Source organism: Scyliorhinus canicula, chromosome 7 (assembly GCF_902713615.1).
Source record: "Scyliorhinus canicula chromosome 7, sScyCan1.1, whole genome shotgun sequence".
NCBI lineage: Eukaryota > Metazoa > Chordata > Chondrichthyes > Carcharhiniformes > Scyliorhinidae > Scyliorhinus > Scyliorhinus canicula.
This window is the reverse complement of record NC_052152.1, coordinates 44662678-44688529: the sequence shown is the minus strand read 5'-3', so window position 1 is coordinate 44688529 and position 25852 is coordinate 44662678. Positions and strand designations below refer to the sequence as shown.

Here is a 25852-nt window from a genome sequence, read left to right as displayed (position 1 = left end):
AATAGGTGCACAATTCATCTATGGATCATGCCAGCCATAAGAGGGTCAATCAATTCTCCTATGCCCCTGCTGGTGGGATCAATGGCACGTGGGGACAGGTGGGTGAATTGGGTGGGAGACACAAAAATTAGTTTCACCCTAGAGTGAAATTACAGCTGGGTCTTCCAATGCTGCCTGTCATGGCGGTTTGGTAATCCCTCTGGAGCCGGCATGAAACCAATTTGCATCCCGCTAATGGGATGAAGATGAAGGCCTGACTGAAATCTTCCCACCCACCCCCACCCCCTACACCCCTACACCACTGGGAAAACAAACCACGCAGAACATGTCTGGACCAACTTGATGTGCAGAAGTTGTGAATTACCTGAAGGAGGCCCGGGGCTACCTCTGGATTTTGGGATGGAGGCCACCAGCAACACTGGACCACCTAAACAGTGGGTGGAGGGAATGTCTACCAGCTGGATCTTCCAGCTTCAGTGCCATTGAGGAGGTCCATCTTACAGCCTGAGAGTGTTCTTGGCAATCCATCTTCTTTTTCAAGGGCCCCATCTTCTTTCTTTCACAGTAGGTCAGTGACGTTGGGTGCCTTTTAAATATGGCGTACCATCGAGCCCACCTGCCAACAGGAGATGGCAGGTAAACCCCCGGATGCATAATTAATTATACCATGCTGGGAGGTATGGCCTGATTTCCTGTCGCCTATGGAAACTGGAAACACTCCCCATCCCTACCCATGCCATCGGACGTAGTCCCAGATGGGAGAATTCCGCTGCGAGTGTCAAAAAGAGCAACATTTTGGCTTGAGGAAACTGCTCAGTCAAGGCAGGGTAAAGATAGTCAGGTATCATGGCAAACTAAAGTAGGTGCAGACGTGAAAATACTTCCATCGCATTAGGGTGTTAAATTCAATAAGTTGAAGGGTTGAGCAGCTGAACTCGTTTTCCTAAAGATACAAAGTCACACAGGTTAGATTTTCAATGATGTTTATGCTGCTCACACTAGCCCTACAACATCAGATCACACTGACACCCAAACGGAGTGGTCTTCCTCCACTTTTCCATTCCAGACCCAGTCCGGCTCTGGTTTCTCAGATCCTCCCATTAGCAAGCGGTGACAACTGGCCAATTACATTGAAATAAGGCCCGATTGTAAAAGTGGTCCAGGCTTCCGATGGCCTCCAACCGGCCCCTGCTCATTGGAAGCGGCCTATGAAAAGCTACCTCCCATCACCCTCATTGTTGGTTTGTGTAATAATGAAGCTCAGTAGTAAGCTGGGTTGTGCTTTTTGCTTCAGGCAGTATCTCTTACACGGTACGTACATCGTAGACAAAAAGAATAATCAACAGAGTACATTGACAAATAGTACATCGGCAAACAGTGATTGGTTGCAGCGCAGAAGAAGGTGCCAAGCAAAGCAAATGCATGAGCAAGAGCAGCATAGGATGTTGTGAATAGTGTTCTTACAGGGACCAGATCAGTCCGAGGGGGAGTCGTTGAGGAGTCTAGTAGCTGTGGGAAAGAAGCTGTTCCTATGTCTGGATGTGCGGGTCTTCAGACTTCTGTATCTTCTGCCTGATGGAAGGGTCTGGAAGAGGGCAAAGCCTGGGTGGGAGGGGTCTCTGACAATGCTGTCTGCCTTCCTGAGGCAGTGGGAGGTGTATACAGGATTAATGGGAGAATGGCAAGCTTGTGTTATGCGTTGGGCTGAGTTCACCACACTCTGCAGTTTCTTGCGATCTTGGGTTGAGCAGTTGCCATACCAAGCTGTGATGCAGCCGGATAGGATTCTCTCTATGGCACATCTGTTGAAGTTTGTTAGAGTCGATGCAGACATGCCAAATTTCTTTAGCTTCCGTATTAATTGGTTATTTGATTTCTTCAAACTAGTAGTAAGCTGGGTTGCACTGTATGGCAATCCATAGAGCGGTGCAACTTTTATTGGCAACACAGAATTATAGATATGTGGGAATGGATTTTATAATTTTTAAACAGGAATTTCATTTTAAGTCGCAAGAATTGCAAACCTGCTACAATAAGTCAGTATGAAGGCAGCTATGTGAAAAATATTTTGGTAATTCTGAAAATGGTTTGTTGGGTGATCTTGCAGCACTGCAGTCCTTCTGGGCATGGTACTCCAGTGATGATCTTAACATAGAACTCAAGAATATTGAACTATTGATCAGATCATAGAATTTACAGTGCAGAAGGAGGCCATTCGGCCCATCGAGTCTGCACCGGCTCCTGGAAAGAGCACCCTACCCAAGGTTAACACCTCCACCCTATCCCCATAACCCAGTAACCCCACCCAACACTAAGGGCAATTTTGGACACTAAGGGCAATTTATCATGTCCAATTCACCTAACTTGCACATCTTTGGACTGTGGGAGGAAACCGGAGCACCCGAAGGAAACCCACGCACACACAGGGAGGATGTGCAGACTCCGCACAGGCAGTGACCCAAGCCGGTGACCCAAGGATTGGTGCTTAATGTCCAAGTCAGGTTAATGTGCGGCAATTGGAGGAATTCATAATTATAGTCTTCCCGTTGCCTTACTATATGTATCATAGACAATGAGGTTTACCTTTGACTACAGACTCATTTTAGACAAAGATAGAAATATGCAAACCTGGTTACTTAAGCTGGGGGTAAGGCCAATAGAACAAAATCCTGTGTTTACGTATGAATTGTAAAGAAGCAATACCACAATGATCCGTGTGATCCATCTGCAATACGATTTGGTTACCTAATTTGTTTCCTTCCCGAATCCTGACCTCCTTTACAAATCTAGAACAAGGAAATGGTGTAGAAGATTTCTTGAAGCAGTTACAATGTGGTGAAACAATAAAATCTACAGTAAACTGACACCTAAGGTTTCAAAATTGATTTTGTAATTCATAATATTTTTATTTTTATTACGTGGTGTTTAATCAATTTTGGACCATTTCTTCTGACTGACCTGTCATCGTGGGCACCAAGCATCAAAGTTAAAAATCGTAACAAATATAACTATTTATGTATTTTCATTGAATTTGCTTTTTAGTTCACCTGAAAAAGAGGGCATATGTGTGAATAACTAATTGAGATAACAGGCCAATAACATAAGGAAAACAAAGGGGGCTGGATTCTCCGATTCTGCAGCTAAGTGCTGACTCCAGGGTGGGAACTGTGGCATTTTACGATGCCAAAATTGGTGCCGAACCCTCACCGATGCCAGGACCGGTGAGGGGTTAACAGTGGCGCTGGGTAAAACTCTCAGCTCCTGCGCTGAAAACGGCCAGAGAATGGCAGGGTCTGTGGCCACGCATGTGCAGAGCGAGATCTGCAGCGGTCGTGCTGTACCACATGTTGCTGGCCGTGTGTGGACCCTACATGCCAGTTAGTGTCCCCCTGGACCGCCCCTTGCCACCCTTGGACTCCCCAGCCCTCACCGAAGCCCCACCGGCCAGTGGCATGGCCCCCCCCCCACCCGACTATGATGGCGCTGGGCACAGTCCGCAGCCGCCACGCGAGGTTCACAAAAACTGAGAGCACAAGTGAACCGCGCCGTAGTGAACTCAGCCCATCGTGGGAGGGCCTTCAGGAAACATCCTGAGGCCACCCCCAATGGCGTGCGGCGTACTCCCCGGTGATGCCGTTTTGAAAAACAGCATCTGAAAACCGGCGCCACTCCTGATTCGGTTGTAAAAAGGAATTCTCCGTCCGTTCACCGATTACAAAATCGCCGTTGGAAAGCGGAGAATCTCGCCTAGGTAGTTTTAAGGGAAATAATGTATAGTTTTAAGTGTGCTTGATTTAATGTTTTGTACCTGGAACGGTAAAACCTATCATTAGATTAATGCTGTAAAAAGTGTTTGTATGTGTGGGGGTTGATTAAGTTCCAACAGTGTTTCTATTGTGCTTAGAGAGTACTAAAATGTGAAGAATAAATAGACTAGCAGAGATATGTGGGTGTTGCTCAGCAATTGGGACCTTGTAAGGTAGAAAAGCTTTCAAGTATAAGTTTTAATGAATTTTTGGGCAGTTGGAGACTGCGGGCAGATTTCTCCGTCCCGCCACAACAGATTTCCGATGCGGCACACCATCGGGATTCCGCGTTTCGCCAGCTGGTCAATGGAGTTTCCAAACGTGGGCCAGCCCCATGCCGTCGGGAAACCCCTGGGCTGCCGGCACAATGGAGAATCCCGATGATGGAGAATTCAGCCCAGGATCTTTGGGAATGAAAATAAAAACATAAGAACATAAGAACTAGGAGCAGGAGTAGGCCATCTGGCCCCTCGAGCCTGCTCCGCCATTCAATGAGATCATGGCTGATCTTTTGTGGACTCAGCTCCACTTTCCGGCCCGAATACCATAACCCTTAATCCCTTTATTCTTCAAAAAACTATCTATCTTTACCTTAAAAACATGTAATGAAGGAGCCTCAACTGCTTCACTGGGCAAGGAATTCCATAGATTCACAACCCTTTGGGTGAAGAAGTTCCTCCTAAACTCAGTCCTAAATCTACTTCCCCTTATTTTGAGGCTATGTCCCCTAGTTCTCTCACTCTGCCGAAGCAACACTGGACAGGACAGGAGCTGCAGGGAGGCAGGCTTCCTAAAGTACCAGTTGCAGTCCAGATAACCAGGGAATTGGGACAGAAAGAACATTTAAGACACCTGAAGTTGAGAGAACAGAAGCTAAGGTATTGTTTAGAAGAGTTCAAGGACGAGCAACCAAAGTGTTCTCGGTTAAAGAAACAATTGCAGTAACTAGATTTAACTTAGGATGGCAGATTTCAGAGGTAGATGAAACGTCTGATGCCATTTTAATTCAGTCTGGGATTCAAGAGTTAATACTATTGTGAGCAGTTTGCACAGCAGTCAAGACAAATAAATCCTAAAGGGGATGGTGTGGAATCCTGGACAGAATTTGCTGTTAAAAGTGGAGTGCAAGCTTTGTACAAGACCTGGTCTGGATTTCAGAATGCAAATAAATAAGGGAAAGCATACTTATGAGAGATGATTTTAAGGTCTGTTTTTGGGAGTGCAGTTTGGAAACTCTCACGTGACAAACATCTGGGGGGATTCTGAGGAAACATCCACAAACCTTAATTTGGGGTTCAGAGTGGAGAATGTATTAGCCCACAGCCATCTTGTATGTTTAAAAGGGACTTTGTGTATTAATTAGACGATTGTAGCTTACGATGTACTTTATGGAGGAACAGAGTCACAGGAGCACTAATTAGTCTCAATACCAAGAAAAAAAATTATTAAGCAAAAAGTTGGATTATTATACAATCCTCCTTTACTCCCCTCCCCCCCAGTTTAACAATTCCACACAGGTTTTAGGATTAACACTGATTATAATAATATAGATTATTCTGGATGTTTCATTCAATGAACAAAACTAAATCAAAAAAATTAGGTGGAGTAACCTGCCAGAGAAAGTGACAGCAAAAGAGATCCAGGGTTAGTTTAAATGTCTTTTTGACTATGTATCAAGTTTAACTAAAATAAAGCAAAGACATAATAAATTCATAAATTTGTTATCAGTACATAGATCTGCGCGTTCGGAGCCTCTCGGCAGTACACACGTTCAACTGCTAGCCACTTCCTGAACACACAACAGAAACCTAGTCACTGTGCACTGTGAGGAACAAAAGGCCTGAGTGGAAAAAAGCAAGGGAAGAACAAAGAAAAGAAAATGAAATTTAAGTGGATTTGTGCCACAATATGCCTCGTCACTGAATTCCACCTTGCTGGTAAGATAATTTCCCTTTAAAAAATAGCCATAATTTAGAATTAAAAAGTGGATAAGATGTCACACTCTTTGGTCAAGGTCTGAGGAAATTGTCCAGAACATATTTTTTAACACTTCATATTAATGGCCAAGCAGTCTGACCACACTGTTACGTGCACACTGTTACGGGAGTGAATTGTTGTTCTGAAGCAAAAGTGTGTAAAAGAGTTTGAAAGAATGAGCATGACATGACAATCATCTAATCAACCAAAAGATGATGCAGTTTCATGATTCAGTTTGAGGGAGGACAAAAAATAACTGCAGAAATACTAGTTTATTTTATTACTTCTGGATACTATGATGCTCTTCTTGTCTTATTAAATGGTTGCAAAATTCTAATTTAATACTTATCAAAACAAATATACTCAAGAAATGGAGGAGCAAGTGATTAATTCAGAATCAAAACCATATACTTAAGGATCTAGGAGTCTTCAGTATTACTGTACTTACTTCTTGTAAATGCTTCAATAAAATGTACCCGTTTCTAAGCCAGTCCAAATTTGACAAAGTTACTTTAACTGGATTCTATGAAACTGGATGTATTAGTAGAGTAGGTTTGATGTTCTCACTTTCTAACACATCCAACACATCTTTACGATATTTTGAAATGAATTAAACTTACACATCTGTTTGTTTCAAACCTGAGCCTCATTTGTGATGAGAAAACGTCAGTTCAGCTGAACCAGCATGGTGTAACTGCACATTGATTTGGCAAAAACCTGCTTTCCAACAAATGTTTTGACATCTAAAAACTGGGCAATATTTGTTATCCAATAGGAAGCTATAGCATGTTTGATAACATTCACTCTTCATTCTGGTGCAACGTAATAGTCACCCGCAAATACTCTCTCGTCAAAATTAATGTGTCCAGTTTTGAAAGCAAGCCTAGAGAAAGCAACGAGGTGTTTCCAAGCAGGATTTTCATGATTCTAGATTCTCTGTCCGCAAGGTCAACATAGATACAGCAACTATAACTAAAATAAAATAATGGTTAGTCGTAATAGACTGTGGGGTATGGTAAGCTTACGTTTTAGAAAAACGTGATTAAAACTCATTGCCAGAAGAGGGGCCTATACTTTCTGTGCTGTTATGATTTGTTGTGTGCACTTCATACCTTATTTTGGATCTCTGTTATTCCTTCACTTTAAATGGTAGTTTCTTAGGCTAAATGTACTATTCTTGATTTTTGAATTAATATGTATGTATGTGCGTTGAAGTGTTAGTTTTGATTTTGAAATTGAAATAACCTTGGTGTACATAGCGAATCAACTACCTGTATTACCCAATGGTAGCAACTCTTCCACATGCATTCCAGCTGTCAGTTTCATGCTTGCACATGGAAAGCAATTCATTATGAATGAACTTTGATACATGCTGTATAGGTGTCATATAAATGCTGTAAGGTAGAAATTATGATTGTCACATATGTACGCCTTTTAACATTTTTACAATGAATGAATCACGTTTGCCCAAACTGGAAAGAAAATGTGGCCTCACTCATTGATTCTGTCCGTTGATGCTCATGGTATCTGAAGTCAATTCAATCAATAAAAATAAAAACTTTTCTGTTTTGCACTCTTAAACCATAAACCAATTGTAATGAAATATTGGATCTTAATTAAAATAACCGCATCAGAAATTGTATTGAAATTGAATGTCCACTCAATTAGCTGCATGCAGCCTACTTAACTATGTTGTAGATTTCCCATTTTATCTACTTGTTGAGAATATAATTTAAAGAAGAGTCTACATTAGTGAACTATCTTGGCTTCCAAAGCGACAGGATTGTTGCTGAGGATTCTGTAAAAGATTTTCTTTTTCCACTTTCATTGTTCAGTGAAATGCACATTAACATCAATTGGAATATATTAGGCTTTTTGGCAAAGTTGAACACGTTGATTTTTTAAACGCGTTTATTTATGTTGCAAGTACGGAACATCGAAGAAAATTGACCATGCTGGATAAAACTGGTCCAAACAGTCAGAAATAAGTTAACCTCAGAAACAGACTTAGAAATCTGTGGTGGAATTCTCCCCCACGCCGGGTGGGAGAATCGCCGGGGCGCCGCGCGAGTCTCGTCACGCCGCCCCGGCACCCGTACGCGATTCTCCCACCGCCCCCCCGCCCCCCCAAACCAGCACGGTGAGAATTGCGGCTGGCCACTCGGAGAATCGCCGCTCGCCGTTTGCAAAAGGCGAGCGGCGATTCTTCGGCCCGTATGGGGCGAGCAGCCGCCCAAACAGGTCCCCGCCGGCGCCCACAACAGGTCCCCGCCGGCGCCGTCCACATCTGGTCGCTGCCGGCGGGAACTGAGCGAGAATGCTGGGGAGGGGGGGGCGGCCTGTGGGAAGGGAGGGGGGTTCCTGCACTGGGGGGGGCCTCCGATGGGGTCTGGCCCACGATCGGGGCCCACTGATCAGCGGGCCAACCTCTCTAAAAGAGGACCTCCTTTCCTCCGCCGCCCCACATGATCCATCCGCCATCTTCTTGCGGGGCAGCCTCGGGGAGGATGGCAACCGCGCATGTGCGGGTGACTTCATTTACGCGACACTGGCCGCGTCATTTACGTTGCGCTGCTTTTTATGCGGCGCCAAGGCCCAGCGCGCGTAAAATACGCGACACCGCTCCTAGCCCCCCCCCCCCCCGGGGACGGGAGAATAGGGGGCTGGAAGCGGGCTCCGACGGCGGAGTGAAACACTCCGGTTTTCACTCCGGCGTCAGGACTTTGTCTCCATTTCGGAGAATCACGCCCCGGATTACTGAGCCAGGCAGCTCTGAAGTTCCAGGTCATTCTCAGACAGTCTAGTTCTTCCAATGAACCCTGGATGAGTAAACCTGACTATTAGAGCTAATACTTTCTACACAACTTGAAAGCCTTTGCCGAAGCATACAAGTGTTCTGTGCCAGTGGGCAGTGCAGTGTTGCTTGGTTAAATTTTCTCCATATCCCCAAATCTTGCACTGCCATCCTCAGCCTAAATTCCCTAAACTTAGGTCGAAACGTCTATGGGGAAACTGCATGCTCTGTATCAGACACATGTGAACTGTACTTGAGTAAATTTCTCAGTAGCTAGGATTGGAAACTCTTGACCATGGCAGTGATTTTTCATGTCTGTACGGACAAGTTATCATTAAAAAAAAAGAATGAAGCACCGCGGATCAGAGGGACCTTGGTCTGCATGTACACTGGCCCCTTAAGGGAGCAGGGCAGGTAGATACAATGTTAAAAAGCCATATGGTATTGTTGCCTTTATTAGCCAAGGCATAGAATTTAAGAGCAGGAAGGTTATGTTGGAACTGCATGAAATGTTGGTCAGGCACAGCTAAAGTATTGTGTGCAGTTCTAGAATCCACGTTACAGGAGGAATGTGATAGCGTGGGAAAGGGTGCAGAGGAGATTTACCATGATGTTGCCTGGGCTGGGCGGTTTGAGCTATGAAGAAAGATTGGATAGACTGGGGTTGTTTTCCTTGGAGTAGATGAGATTGAGGGGGGACATGATTCAGATGTATAAAAGTATGAGGGACATAGGTAGAGTAGACAGGAAGAAAATGTTCCCTTTGGTGGAGGGATCAATGAGCAGGAGGCATAGATGTAAGGTCAGGGGCAGGAGGTTCAGAGGGGAGATGTGAGGAAAAACGTTTTCACACAGAGGGTGGTGGGAGTCCAGAACTCACTGCCTGAAAAGGGTGGTGGAGGCAGAGACCCTCATAACATGTAGATATTTATATGTGCACTTGCAATGCCAAGGCACACAAGGCTAAGGTCAAGTGTTGGAAAATGGGATTAGAATACTTAGGTGGTTGTTTTTGAATGGCACCGACATGACGGGCCTTTTCTGTGCTATGGACCTCTATGACTATGGCTTGCATTTATATAGTACCTTTCAAGTTGACAGGTTAATTATGAGTGCTTTACAGTATATTTTTAAAATGTGGTCATTTTTGTAACATAGGAAACACAGCACCCAGACATACAGAAAGAATACAGGTGCGGTTTTGCACTTTGGTAGTATTGGGTTACTGTGTCCACAGCAAGATATCCAGATATTAAAGGCGATAAACACAGCAAGGTTCCACAAACAGAAATGCAATCATGTCCAGATCCATGAGAAGTCATTTGCAAAAAAAGTACTAAATTCCACCCTTTCGAGATAACCTTTGCTTTGTATACAATATCAAGATGGAAAAGGAGCATAAACAGATATGCAAAGAATAACATTTGCACTGTCTGTACCCCATTGTTGCTGTCTCCTGAGGTATTGAACCGGCACATGAACTGAAAATAATAATGTAATGATTTCCGTGATGGCAAGATTGGGAGAGTTAATCAGCTGTTTAAGTGCATCAATCACAACCCAATATGCCTAAGTAAAAATTACTCTTACTATTGCATAATTAACATAAGGTTTTATTAGAATCTAGAATTTGACCTGTCTACAGTTCAAGAAAATAGAACACACCACTTTTGCCCCTTGGGCCTGCTGTAAAACAAGCCGCCAATTTATTTGTAGCCATTTTGCACTTCTGCTAAAAAAAGACTGGAATCGGTTGTACTGCATGAGGATGAAATCATTTTCCATTTCTGCTTACTATCACAGTTTCCTACAACCAAATTCCATTTAATGAATCCACGATCACTGTTTGATTAGATAACGTCACTAAATGGTATCAGTTTTTATGGATCGGTATTTTCAGCCTGTACATTGTTACATGCATTTTATCTTCTCATGCCAGTCAAATGCAGCTTTTCACAGTTCTTCTGAATGGGAAATGTAATCGACATCACATCAACAGAGCAGTAGCTGTCACTGCAAAAAGTGACTGACATCTTCTTGTTCTTCCAAATGTTTAATCTTGGAGAATTCTTGGGGCAATACATTTGAACCTATTGTGTTTGGTGCTGGTGAACGGAAAGTAGGAATGACTGGAGCTCGGACATATATTTTTGAATGCTGCAGCAGACTCTTAATGAGCAGTTTAAAGGGACTTAGTTCTCTAAGGAAAATTAGTTTTGGCGATGAGGCATCTCACTTTTATATTCCATCCACATTTTAATTTCATGAAAACTCGTAGGGATACTTAATTTACAACAGAAGATATCCAACATTTAAACTGGGTTTTGGAAAAGCAATCAGAAGCAGCTTCATTTATTCCCACAAGCTGTCAGCTATGCAAAAATATTGGTGCTCATTCGGCAATATTGAGTCTACTGCAAAATACTCAGGTATTGAGGCAGTACAGAAAAAGGCAACAAAACTGATACCTAACTTAAGGCATATGAGTTATGATTGAGCAGCTTGAAATTATTTACTCAGAAGTGCTCAGGAAAGAGGTTATTCAAGACTTCAAGATTTCTAAGATAAATTGAGTTCCAATAATGTACCCGAGGGAGTCTGGCTAGCTTAGTACTAGACGACTAGCTGGTGGATCAGATTAATGGCAACAGCACGGAGTTTAATCCCCATTCTGGCACAGGTACATTTGGGACTTGCCTCTTTACTCGGCCATTAGTAAAGATATCATGGTTTTGGCGAATAATTGCCGAGGATCTGCTTTCAGGTAGAGGACTGAAGAACATGAAGAATGTGCCTGAGACTGCCACAAATTGTGGAACAGAGGACATAAGAATAATTTAGTGAGTTCCCTAAGTTTAATAGATTTAATTATTTTCATGTATTTGTTTTAAAAGGGTGCAACTTCTGCCTAATCTTTAACACCATAACATAACTATGTTTTGGTGTTGCATTATGTGATCCTTAAAAAGAAAAGTATTTCTATATTGGTTCCTCTGATTTTTAGATTTTATTGTCAGTGTATACTTTTGCTGTGTTATACACTTAGGCATTAGACTCACAGGCTAGGTTCACATTGGATCAATACTCATCCTGGTGTGTCAGTTTTGGAGAGCCTGAAATTCCAGGATTCTTGCTCTGCCACTGGAAGTACAATGGAGCGGGATTTCTTGTTACCTGCTGAAGAAAACATTTCACAATTGGTGGCTGGCCCATGGCTGCAGAGGTTCTGAAGAGCCATACTTCCCCTGTAATTTTGTAGCACAGAAGGAGGCCTAGCTCGGGCTCTCTGGAAGAGGTAACCTCTTACTCCCATTTATGAAAAAGGAAATTATGTTTAACAAATGTTTACCCCCTTTCCTGTTAAATTCCAATCGGCACCTATCATGTTTCTAATAGGGCTCTCCAAGTCCTAAGATCCAGCTGTGTGAAAGGAATCTTCCCAAGCTCTCACCCTCTCGCTTCATTCCTTGGATGATTATCTTCAATTTATGCTCACTAATTGCTGACTCCCTGAACTGAGCTTCTCCCTGTTTTCCAAATGCAAACCCCTCATAATTCTGAACACTTCTGTCAGATTTCTTCTTAACCATCGTTATCCTTGTTTATGGAGGTTCAGATTCTCTAGCCTCCTATTATTCGAATCTCAGTGGATCTCCTCTGTCTATAGCTTTCACATCTCTCCCAAGGCAAGGACACCAATTGTTGCCTCAGCAATGATTTGTATAGGTTTAGCTTCATCCCTCTTGGTGCTTTATGGTGTAAATGTCGCAGGAACCTTCTGCTTGGTGGCAAACTGCTGGTTACATTTCTTTATCCAGAGCTTCCATTGTCTGGATTCACTGGGAAAATTTCAAAGTGCAATCTCGGGCATGTTTGGCGGGGTTTTCTGCAATGGTTGTAATGCCGAGATGGGGACGGCTGTTCAATGGCACTCAGCTTTCAATTAGGCCTGGGGAGTTTCATCCCGTCGAGGTCACACGTTGGAATATTTCTGGCACTGTGTGAGATGAACCCACCAGGTGGACCAACTTCTCAGAGACCAGGGCACCATGTTGAAAGGCTGTGCTGATTTTTACACCCCCTTTCAGGACCCCCCCCCCCTTCAACCGCCCACGACCTTTCTGCAGCCCCTTCCTACCCCCTCTCATCCGCCTCTCATGATCTTAACCTCCCCTCGCCCTGACCCTCTGCAGTGCCAACCTACCACCCAGGAACCTTGGCACTTCCAGGCTGTGTGTCCCTGGCATCCCAGCAGTGCCAGGTTGGCACTGCCAGGGTGCCTGGGTGGCATTGTCAGGGTGCTAAGCTGTCAGTGCCAAGGTGCCTGGCTGCTGGGAGACTGCCAGTGTACTACCCTGCCCTGTCCCTGACCAGCTGGTTGGGCTCTCGTGGCCTCCCTGACCCCCCAGAGGTGCCATCAAGCCTGGTCCACGCTTGTGGAAACCAGTACTAATTGGTGCCCAGTTGATGCCTCGCAGGACAGCTGTTAATTCCTGGGCACCGGGTGAAAGTGGCATTGGGATATTTAAATGAGCATAATGATTAATTTAAATGTCATTATCTGGAACACGCCCAGCGAGGGCATAATCCAGATTGCGCCAGGCACCTCGAGTCAGGTGACCTGCGCGAGGTTCTGCACCCAACGCAAAGCCCAATTTGGACCTCTCCCACCATTCACCCGTTGCGCCCAGCTCCGCACCGGGCATAAGAGGTGGGAAAATCACGGCCAAATATTTCAGATCTTCAGCATCCGCAGTATTTTTCTTTTATGTTACCCTATTACCTGTGTACTGTAATCTGTGTGATACACCTCCAGTGTCTGAGGCTTACTATTGAGGACTGTCATTAGAAGATTAATCAGATTGGCATTTTTTCGCTATTCTTTCATGGGATTGGGAGTCGCTAATGAGGGCAGAATTTGTTGCCCATCCCTTATTGCCCTTAAACTGTGGCTTGCTAGGCCATTTCAGAGGACTGTAAAGAATTAACCACATGGCTGTGAGTCTGGAGTCACATGTAGGCCAGACCGGGTAAGGATGGAAGATTTCCTTCTCGTCAGGACATTAGTGTGCTATCATCAGTCCTGTACTGTAAAAGTCTGGCAATGAGAATTATTTTAAATTTTCCCTAACTTGGTTTGAGAAATAGAACTTCACAGCACATTAATTAATAAATAGAATGATGACATTATAGTGTAACATGATTAAAAATACAACTACCCACTTAGAACTCGGGTTCACATGAAAGGGGAGGTTTTTTAAAGTACATTCTGGTAGAGTCCCTGCTGCCAGCTTGCACTTGGAAAATTACTACCAAAGAATTGCTTTCCCTACCGAGTTAAATGAATCACATTCACATGAAAAGTATGCATATTTGTTATTATTTTATTGCTTCTTTATATATTTCTTTACCAGTACGGTATATCATTGCCCATACCATGATAATCTAATAAGATAGTTTATCAGCATTAAAAAAGATGTAAGTTTTAAGATTGGCTGCTTCTTTGATGAGTAATTAGATAATTTTTGTTAATCAACCCGAAAGAGACATATTTTAGCACAAACCTGACATATGAAATATATTCCAGTTGACTGCACAGTTGCAGCAGACTGATACTCTTTCCCTTCTTTGGAAATTTGGTCTCATTCAAACTCATTGGCCGGGATTCTCCAATCCCGCGGCCAAGTTCTGACGCCAGCGTGAAAAGCAGCGTGAGCCACTCCGGCATCAACGGGCTTCAAGCGGCAGGTATCCACCCCTTCCCCGGGGGCTAGTATGGCACAGGAGTGGTGTCCGCAGCTCCGGCGCCCAAAAGTCAACGCTCCACGGTCAGAGCGAGTCTGCCCATGCACGCCACGGCTGGCGCAGGTTAGCGCATGCGCGTGGGTTCCCGTCTCCACGCCGGTCCCCGGGCAATATGGCAGAGCCCTACAGGGGCCCGGTGCGGAGGAACAGAGGCCTCCAAGGAACTACCTGCCCACCGATCGGTAGGCCCCCCGATCGTGGGCCAGGCCATGGTGGAGCCCCCCCCGGGTCGGATCCCCCCCCCCCCCCCCCCCCCCCCCCCCCCACCAGGACGGCCCCTGCAGACAGAACTCTGAGGTCCCGCCGGATAGGACCTCTGAGGTCAAGCTGGCGAGACTCGGCCGAACTTGGCGGGCACTCGGCCCGTCGAGGCCTGGAGAATCACTGGGGGAGGGGGCCGCTTTCAACATTCCCCGATCGGCGGGCTGCGATCCTGCGCGTGCCCGAGAATTGGCGCCGGAGATTCGACGAGCCGGCATCGGGGTGGCGTGGCGCGATTTCCGCGCCCCTCCGGCAATTCTCTGACCCGGTGCGGGGTTAGAGAATCCCGGCCCTTAACTCCCTGCATGTACACAGATCACTATAGATTGACAACTTTTAAATCGAATTTCCAATCAAGGGGCAATTTAGCGTGGCCAATCCACCTACCGTGCACATCTTTTGGGTTGTGGGGGTGAGGCCCATATAGACATGTAGTTAGCACTGCTGCCTCACAGCGCCTGGGACCCAGGTTCGATTCTGACCTCAGGTGACTGTCTGTGTGGAGTTTGCAAATTCTTCCCATGTCTGCATGGGTTTCCTCCGGGTGCTCCGGTTTCCTCCCACAGTCCAAAGATGTGCAGGTTAGGTGGATTGCCATGCTAAATTGCCCCTAGGTGGGGTTGCGGGAATACGGTAGGGGATTGGGCCTAGGTAGGGTGCTGTTTCAGAGGGTCGGTGCAGACACAGTGGGCCGAATGGCCTCCTTCTGCACTGTAGGGATTATATAAACGTGCAAACTCCAACGGACAGTGACCCGGGGCCAGGATTGAACCCGGCGCCGTGAGAAAGCAGTGCTAACCACTGCACCATCGTGCCACCCTTAGATTGCCATTTTTGGTGGCTTCCTGCCATGTATTCACATCAAAATCACCTTTCCAGCTATCCCCATATCTCCTTTAACTGCTCGCCAACACCTGGTCACATGGTTCCCCACAACCTCCGAGGCTTTTTTCAGAATTTTCAGTTCACCCTCAGCAAGTGGACCAATACAGAGACACAACAGATACATTACCAAAGCTTCTTTCAAAAGTGCACAGAGATCTCTTTTTTGGAGAACCACCCCCCATAGCCCCTGATTCCTGATTATTTTCAGCCACCTTTTCCTAAAAGGGAGAAGATGAGATGTGTGTAAGGTAGGCTGGTCTCATGCATTACTGAACGAATAAAGGAAACATGTACCATTATTTACACTGCAAGGTGTATATGTGAATGTAGTAATATAAATTAGATGTGATGTTGAAGCAACTTATATCTGAACACTTCCAGTATTTACATATTCCCTGTTTATCCAACACCGCTTCAGTTGGTATTTTGAAAATGTCCTTAGTGGGAACAAGATATCCTCAGCTCAAAAGAATAGTTATTGCATCACTAAGCCACCAAGCTAGACTGACATGTTAATGAGGCCATAAGACACAGGAGCAACTAGGCCATTCGGCCCATCGAATCTGCTCTGCCATTCGCTCATGGGTGATATAATGTAATAATAATCTGTATTAGTGTCGCAGGTAGGCTTACATTAACAATGCAATGAAGTTATTGTGAAAATCCCCTAGTCGCCACACTCCGGCGCCTGTCCGAGTACACTGAGGGAGAATTCAGAATGTCCAATCCACCTTTCAGCACGTCTTTCAAAACTTGTGGGAGGAAACCTACGCAGACACTGGGAGAAAGTGCAGTGTCGCACAGACAGTGATCCAAGCTGGGTATCTAACCCGGGCCCCTGGCATTGTGAAGCAGCAGTGCTAACCACTGTGTTACCCTGCCGCCCATGTTCCTATGTTCCTCATCCCCATTCTCCTGCCTTTTCCCAATAACCCCTGATCCCCTTATTAATCAAGATGGTAATTCTACATTAATATGAAACATTGTAAAACACTTTCTGAAGGCAGATTTTGATACTGGAACATAATTGTTTGAAATTGAAGGCAATAAAGAGAATATTGCGCCTCTAAAAGTATTACAATTTGTAAAGTTTAACCAGTTTTGCCATTTTCTCACTTTTGTCCAGTCATGTACATGCTACTTAAATTATAAAATGATTAAATCTAATTCCACATAGCCCCGCACATCTTGCCACTGCTAGCACAGGGTAAAACAATCTTTATCAAACTAACACATATTCCATTTATTTTCAAGGGCACAAACCTTCAGTCATATGGGACACAAACTCTGCTTATTACAATGTTTATGCCGTAAAGTATTCTATTTGTGTCAGTGAGACCATTTCCATTACTTCAGCATTAGTCATTCTGTCCTCCAACACAATACTCAAGTCCCTTCTTTTGCAAAGCATTAATCCTGCTCTGTCTTCATTAGGATCCAGTTCTCAACCTTACAATAGTCAATTAATATTAACCTCATGCGTTCTTCTTCCGAATTGTACACCATAGTGCACCAGGTTTGTTCCCCATGTTCATCAAAAACATTTACAGCCAGAATGATGCGTCTCTTATCTGTTGCTGTCAACAATTTACAGTTACATAGAGCAGGTGCCTCTTCCATGGAACCTCAGCACTGATGATACTGCATGAGAATGCAGTGGTCTTACATTCTGAAAACTCCTGCCAATGTTAGACGCCAACCCTCCACACCCTCGCCCCAAGAACCAAGATGCCATCCATCTGAGCAGAAGTGTGAGCTGCCACGGAAACTGTCAGAGGTGTCAGTAGGTGTTCTAACATGGTGGGCACAACCATTGAGTTCATGAAACTGGGTACTTGGTCCCTGTTGGATAGAATATTCTCTGTACTTTACGCAGAATTTGGAACTGGATTCATGTATGTTCTGAGCCATTGCTCAAGCTCACTGGCCAGTTGACCATAGCACCTTGCATTTCCTAGTTCATGCCCATCAGCTTTTGACAGTAACCTAGGTAATCAAACTCTGCGTCTTCTGCAGCTGAGCTAGTATATGATCTCTCTCTCCAGCATCCTTGCCCCCTGCCCGCCTTGTTTTACATTGTTGACTGGTAATTCAATATGTGAAGACCCATCAATAACCTGCCCTCTGATGTGCACATGATACCAATCTCTGAGCTGGTGCTTGCTAGGATCAGGCCAAGTGACTCTGTATTATCATGAAGAAAGAACAGTACAGCACAGGAACAGGCCCTTCGGCCTTCCAAGTCCAGCCACTGCTCCACCGCTGTGATAGTGAGATGGCAACTCTACCATCTGATGTGTTGGGAAAGCTGGGTCTGTGAGGACTGCGTTTACTGCAGCAGTGAGAGAGACAGGCTTCCAACACTTGAAGAAATGCAACTCGATTTTATTGAACTCTTAACTATCATACATACTTTAACTGTGGGTTGACACTATGCTTACTTGACTGGAAACCTGAGGCTAACCTGACCAGACTAACTGACTACCACATGGTGGATGTTCTAGTTGTTGCTCACGGGCTCTGACTGTCTCAGAGGCTGGATCCCAAGAGAGCGGGAAAACTAGTGCCCTCTGGCTTTATAGTGGCCGTGTCCTGTCTGGTGATTGGCTGCTGTGTTCTGTGTGTTCACTGGTCATCCTGTGTGTCAATCACTGCCTGTCTGTGCACAATCATATACCTGTGTGTATATTATGACATCTCCCCCCTTTTTTTTTTACTTTAAAAAAAAAATGTGTGTAGGTCAATAAATAGTGAGTGTGTGTGTGTGCAGGAGCCTGACTATATACAAAGTATGTTAACGTATTTACATGGGAAGGTGTCTAGTGCAGATAGAGGGCAGATAACAAATTAGGAAGAAACAATATGTACAGATGTGTAAACGGATCACAAGGTAATGCAACATTCAGTCTATAAATTCAGTCTCTGTGGCGGGCGACGAATTCTGGTTGACCGAACGAGCATTTGGCTTTATTGAGTCGGAGGCCATGCTCGTGGATCCTGTGGAACACTCGCTTGAGGCGATCGATGTGTTCTTGAGGAGTTGTGGACCAGATGATAACATCATCGACGTACACTCGCACCCCCTCGATGCCCTCCATCATTTGTTCCATTATGCGGTGGAACACCTCCGAGGCAGAGATGATGCCAAAGGGCATCCGGTTGTAACAGTAGCGACTGATCAGGGTGTTAAATGTGCAGAGCTTTCGACTGGACGCGTCCAGCTGTTTTTGCCAAAACCCCTTGGAGGCGTCCAGCTTCGTGAAAAACTTGGCGTGAGGCATTTCACTGGTTAGCTCTTCTCGTTTAGGTATAGGGTAGTGTTCCCTCATGATGTTACGGTTCAAATCTTTGGGGTCGATACAAATGCAAAGTTCCCCTGAAGGTTTTTTGACACAAACCATGGAGCTAACCCAGTCCGTGGGTTCCATGACCTTAGAAATGATGCCCTGGTCCTGGAGGTTTGCAGCTGCTGCTTGAGACGGTCCTTAAGGGGTGCCGGCACCCGATGCGGTGCATGAACCACAGGTGTGGCATTCGGCTTCAGTAGTATCTTGTACCGGTATGGGAGTGTGCCCATATCTTCGAAGACGCTGTGGTATTGTACTATGATGTCATCTAATTGGGCTTGGAACTTGACATCTGGCGAGGCCGTTGCCTCTGTGGACGACATGGTGTGAACCTGCTGCACAAGATTCAGGATTTTGCAGGTCTGAGCACCGAGCACCAAGCTCTGTTGGTTCCTACAATTTCAAATCGCAGGGTTGCTTTTGAAGAACGATGGGATACCGCAAGCTGGCATGAGCCACTGGCAGCAATGGCATTGCCATTGTAGTTGAGGAGCTGGCAGGCCGGTGGAAGAATGCTTGGCTTGACACGGATGGTGTCAAGGTCAGACTTTGAAATGAGGTTGGCTGAAGCGCCAGTGTCCAGCCTGAAGCGTATGCGAGCCTTGTTGACCGTAAGGGTGGCACACCACTCATTGTCCGGATCAATGCTCATCACTGGGAGTTGTTTCACCTTCTTGGCTGAAAGCAGCGTATGCTTGGTGATGATGCCCACCCGGAATGGGGATGTGAGGCCCTCGGTGTCGGGATCTGGAACCATGTCGGAGTCGGAATCTGCAACGGGTTGCTGTACTGACCGGACGTTCCTGCGCTGCGGCTGGGATCGCTGTGTGTTGGGCAGTTGAGCAGATCTGCATAGGGCTGCATAGTGGCCAAGCTTGCCACACTGGAGACACCGTCAAGATTTTGCAGGACATTGCCGCTTTAAATGGGCGGAGCCACAGTTGTTGCACGTCATGGCGCTGACGTCAGGACGCTCCGTGCACCACCGCGCATGCGCGGTGTAGTCGAACGATGTGCACACCTGCGCTGCTCGGTCGTCGGCCTCGCCGTCCCCTTGGTTGTGGCACACATGCGCAAGAGCCCGGGAAAAGCGCACAAAATGGCCGGCCTCATCCAGACTCAGGTCCTGGAGCTGTTTTACGGCCTGCACCCACTCCGCACCGTGGGGGCCTTGCCGCGCCATCTCTGCCGCCTTGCTATGGGAGTACGGTTGTTAGCGTGCTCGTGGAGGACGCAGGTTTCGATGGCGATGATAAGGGTGAGCTGCTTAATTTTAAGGAGCTGCTGGCGAAGGGGTTCGGAGTGGACCCCGAAAACGATCTGGTCGCGGATCATGGAGTTGGAAATGGAGCCGTAGTTGCAGGACTGCGCGAGGATACGGAGATGGGTCAAGAAGGACTGAAAAGGTTCATCCTCTGCTGGAACACATAGCGTTCAAAGCTCTCATTGACTTTGATGGCACAGTGGCTCTCGAACTTCAACAGGACTGTTTTAAATTTTGTCTTGTCCTCGCCTTCAGCAAAGGTGAGGGAGTTAAAGATGTGGATAGCGTGGTCCCCGTCTGTAGAAAGGAAGAGAGCGATCTACCTGGCATCCGATGGGGCTTCGAGGTCGGTGGCTTCAAGATACAGCTGGAACTTCTGCTTGAAAATCTTAAGTTGGCACCGAGGTAGCCGGCGATGCGGAGCGGCAGGGGAGGGCGGACGCTGTCCATGTTACCGGATGGCTGATCGCTGGTCAAAGGCAGATTATCTCAAGGTAGGTCCGTCAAACTCGAGCATGACTCACTGGTACCACGATGTGTTGGGAAAGCTGGGTCTGCAAGGACTGCGTTTACTGCAGCAGTGAGAGAGACAGGCTTCCAACACTTGAAGAAATGCAATTTTATTTTATTCGATTTTATTGAACTCTTAACTATCATACATACTTTAACTGTGGGTTGACACTATGCTGACTTGACTGGAGACCTGACCAGACTATCTTACTACCACATGGTGTATGTTCTAGTTGTTGCTCACGGGCTCTGACTGTCTCAGAGGCTGGATCCCAAGAGAGCGGGAAAACTAGTGCCCTCTGGCTTTATAGTGGCCGTGTCCTGTCTGGTGATTGGCTGTTGTGTTCTGTGTGTTCACTGGTCATCCTGTGTGTCAATCACTGCCTGTCTGCACATCATTATGTACCTGTGTGTATATTATGACACCATCGAGTGCGGCCTCATCTCCTGTTGCAGAATGGAATGTCGCTGTCTGCAAATTATCTGTAAATCTATGTGCATTCAAGGGGAGGTTTGATGTGTACATGGATTAGAAGGGAATAAACGGGGCAGGATAGGAAGGGGTAAGTGAAGTGGGAGGAGGCTCACATGATGCTGAAGCTCCAACATGTATCAGTTGGGTTGGGTTGAACTGCGCTATAAATTTGATGGAGAGCGTTATTTCACGGAAATGGTACAGAGTCCCATGTCAAGCCCACTGGCAGTGCTGAGAACTATTAAATGGGACACTGCTTCATTTCTGGGCCTCAACGAGGAACGCCTCGCCGCGGCCACATTTGAAGACGTTTCCTGCACTAACAATCTCTGCTCGTCAGTGTAGAAAGAGATCAGGGTGCCATTTTTAAATGCCTCCCCGATCTCTAGACCTCCCTCACAGTGGCCCCCATCAGGGTGCCAGGCAGGTAGTGCCATGATGCCTGGGTGGCATCAAGAGTATCACCCTGCCCAAAGCCCGACCACCCAGGGGCCCCTGATCACCTGGGAGGCCCTCTCCCCAAGTGCTGGTACGCCTGGTCCATTTTTGTGGAAACCAGTGCTAAACAAGGCCCATTAGGGATTTCCGAGGTGAGGCGGTTAGGTCCCAGATGCTGGGTAGATCCGGCATAGACATATTCAAATGAGACTGACTTCGCACTTGAATATGCAAATCTGAGTCCTGGCCTCAATGGACGGGACCAGATTGTGACGTCTTGCGAGGTCTCAGATGCAGTGAGTCTGATAGATCGCACCTGTAATTCTATATTTTCTGTCCTTTTCCCAGATTCTCTTTCCCAGCTGAAGAGGCAGTTGCACTGGGGAGGCAGTTACACAGTGGTATTTCCACTGGACTAGCAATCCAGAGACCTGGGGTAATGGGTTCTGGAGACCTGGGTTCGAGTCTCACCATGGCAGATGGTAAAATTGGAATTGAATAAAAATCTGGAATTAAAATCCAATGAGACTTCCGCTGGTGGCTGTGGAGTGAGTGGTCACACTTTTGGTGGCTCCCACTCAATGTGGATTTTGTTGGTCGTGCCGCACTGGTATGTGTTTTTTTTTGATTGCTAAAGGTTTGCGAGTGCCCAGAGAAGGTAATACTCCTCTGGTGAGATCGGTGTATGGATCAGAGGATGGGAAGTGCCACGAGAAAGGGAGATCAACTGGATCAGGACAATCTTCGTGGTGCGGCACAGGCTAAGATGGCAGAGGGCAAGGGGCAGCTGGTGGAGGTTTTTAATGGAGAATTCCAGCAGCAGAGGAAGGAGGCTTTGGAAGACCTGGCTGAGGCTGGTGGAGCCACTCAGAGGTGTCATTGAGAGAGTGGGCCAGAGACAGGAGGCTCAGGGCCTGGCAATTCAGAAGGTGGAGCAGGTGGTGGGGTAGCACGAGGAGTGAATGGCCTCATTGGAGACGGAGTCGGGTATGGTGTTGGACAGCTAGAAGAGGTTGGGAGAGAAATTAGAGGACCTGGAGAACCGTTCCAGAAGACAGAACTCATCGGGATGCCTGACGCATCAAGGGAGAGGAGACCGCCAAGTATGTGGTGAAAAGGATCCTCCTGAAGTGGCATTTCTGGCAGCTGAAAGTGAAAGGAGTGTTTTACTGTTACCGTAGAGCAGGAAATACATAGTTGGTGTAATAACTGAAGTTTGTCATGCAGTGTAGGAGAATAAATGATCAGGTTTGTGCAGAAATTTTATCTCCTTCTGCCTGTGATGGATAGCATGTTATCTTTCACAGGGGAGGTGTTGAGCAGATAGATTTGGCATGATAGTATAAGTATGGATTGTGTAAGATATGATGTCTGTGGAAGTGAGGATTGCAATAATAATTGTGAGTATTATAACAGAGGAGTGATGTGTGCTGCAGTGATCTTCTGTGAAAGGGAGGAAGCAAGGAGGGGAGAATTGTGAGTTGCAAGGTTGGAGGTAGGAACAGAGGGTAAGAGAGCAACTTTCATACCTTTGCTGCTCTGGTCAGATAATTGAACTTCTTTTGGTATTGCAGCCGTGTTCTGGGAAGTAAGATCTTGCCATTTACTTGCTGTACAATCTCCCTGGGGGGGAAATCTGGATTTCCTGCCAGCTGTCCACCATTTGGGGAATGGCCTCCAACTTAATATCAAAAAGTCCGAGTTCCCTGTCTGGGCCTCTGCCAGCCATTTTCAAGTTTTTCTGTTGCTTGCAGCCAGAGTGCACTTCCTGTTAAAAAGGTCCTGGCTACCTTTAAATAATGTCAGTGATGCCCGATCTCTCACTCTCCTATCCCCGCTCCAAATCCAAGATGCCAAGCCTTGGGTAAGGCTAGCTGAAATTTTGATATAGTCCCAGCAACTTCATGGCACAGTCGGGTTGTTCTCCGCTAATGATGTGTATAAATCAGGAAAACATTTTTCTTCAAGAAACCATTTGTATTTGGTTATAATAAAAGAGCTGTTCGTGGATTTTAATTACTCATGACAAATTTTATGAGCTCATTGACTGATATATTTTGCATAGTTGCCATCTATATGAAGTACTTAGCTGCAAAATAGGTTTATGTCTATATAATATATTCAAGAGGTGGCTGGATATAGCACTTGGGGAGAATGGGATCAAAGGCTATGGGAGAAAGCAGGATTAGGCTATTGAGTTGGATGATCAGCCATGATCGTGATGAATGGCGGAGCAGGCTCGAAGGGCCAAAAGGCCTCCTCCTGCTCCTATCTTCTATTTATCTATGTATGTCTAGAAATATCAACTAGCAGCATTAGGCCTCACCATTGCTGTAGAACTGATATATTTGATAGCTGTAATATACTCACTGTTTAGTCCAAAAAACAGTGAAATGCTAATGGAAAACAAAAGATTGAAAAACGACCTTTTTTCTATATTTTATACAGTACCACTAAACCCTCATTCCCACTTAAACTGCTTCAGTAAATTGATTTTTTTAGTGCAAAGCAATCTTTGGCTTAATTAATGGCAGAGGGATGAAACTTGCTGTTATTCTTTTTTTTGGCTTAAGACCTCAGAAATGAAGATTAGGTGCCAAAAACGGCTTTACAAAATTTGCTTTTAATTACCGACAGTTTAGAGAAGGAGTCAGAACTTCATCTTGGTTTTTTTCTCTCGTTTGACCCAAACTGCAAACAAATTGTATAGGTATATAGGTATGTCAGGAATAAAAGAATGACTAGGGTAAGAGTAGGGCCAGTCAAGGACAGTGGTGGGAAGTTGTGTGTGGAGGCTGAGGAGATAAGAGAGATACTAAATGAATACTTTTCGTCAGTATTCACTCAGGAAAAAGATAATATTGTGGAGGAGAATGCTGAGACCCAGGCTATTACAATAGATTGCATTGAGGTGCGTAGGGAAGAAGTGTTGGCAATTCTGGACAAGGTGAAAATAGATAAGTCCCCGGGGCCTGATGGGATTTATCCTAGGATTCTCTGGGAAGCCAGGGAAGAGATTGCTGAGCCTTTGGCTTTGATTTTTATGTCATCATTGGCTACAGGAATAGTGCCAGAGGACTGGAGGATAGCAAATGTGGTCCCTTTGTTCAAGAAGGGGAGTAGAGATAACCCCGGTAACTAGGCCGGTGAGCCTCACGTCTGTTGTGGGTAAAGTCTTGGAGAGGATTATAAGAGATACTATTTATAATCATCTAGATAGGAATAATATGATTAGGGATAGTCAGCATGGTTTTGTGAAGGGTAGGTCATGCCTCACAAACCTTATCGAGTTCTTTGAGAAGGTGACTGAACAGGTAGATGAGGGTAGAGCAGTTGATGTGGTGTATATGGATTTCAGTAAAGCGTTTGATAAGGTTCCCCACGGTCGGCTATTGCAGAAAATACGGAGGCTGGGGATTGAGGGTGATTTAGAGATGTGGATCAGAAATTGGCTAGTTGAAAGAAGACAGAGGGTGGTGGTTGATGGCAAATGTTTGTCATTTTTATAAATGACCTAGAGGAGGGCACAGAAGGTTGGGTGAGTAAATTTGCAGACGACACTAAAGTCGGTGGAGTTGTAGACAGTGTGAAAGGATGTTGCAGGTTACAGAGGGACATAGATAAGCTGCAGAGCTGGGCTGAGAGGTGGCAAATGGAATTTAATGTAGAGAAGTGTGAGGTGATTCACTTTGGCAAGAATAACAGGAATGCGGACTATTTGGCTAATGGTAAAATTCTTGGTAGTGTGGATGAGCAGAGGGATCTCGGTGTCCATGTACATAGATCCCTGAAAGTTGCCACTCAGGTTGATAGGGTTGTGAAGAAGGCCTATGGTGTGTTGGCCTTTATTGGTAGAGGGATTGAGTTCCGGAGCCATGAGGTCATGTTGCAGCTGTACAAAACTCTGGTACGGCCGCATTTGGAGTATTGCGTACAGTTCTGGTCGCCTCATTATAGGAAGGACGTGGAAGTTTTGGAACGGGTGCAGAGGAGATTTACCAGGATGTTGCCTGGTATGGAGGGAAAATCTTATGAGGAAAGGCTGATGGACTTGAGGTTGTTTTCGTTAGAGAGAAGAAGGTTCAGAGGTGACTTAATAGAGGCATACAAAATGATCAGAGGGTTAGATAGGGTGGACAGTGAGAGCCTTCTCCCGCGGATGGAGGTGGCTAGCACGAGGGGACATAGCCTTAAATTGAGGGGTAATAGATATAGGACCGAGGTCAGAGGTAGGTTTTTTTACGCAAAGAGTGGTGAGGCCGTGGAATGCCCTACCTTCAACAGTAGTGC

The 25852-nt window shown here is 45.7% G+C and overlaps 1 protein-coding gene across 1 annotated transcript in view; it reads left to right on the top strand.

The window, feature by feature from the left end:
* The first annotated feature begins 5588 nt into the window (after nucleotides 1-5588).
* cd247 (CD247 molecule) overlaps nucleotides 5589-25852 on the top strand; it is a 166579-nt gene continuing 146315 nt past the window's right edge. Inside the window, exon 1 of the mRNA XM_038801902.1 lies at nucleotides 5589-5743. Coding sequence (XP_038657830.1) covers nucleotides 5686-5743 — 58 coding nt within the window. The 5' untranslated portion in view covers nucleotides 5589-5685. The remainder of the gene's footprint in view (nucleotides 5744-25852) is intronic.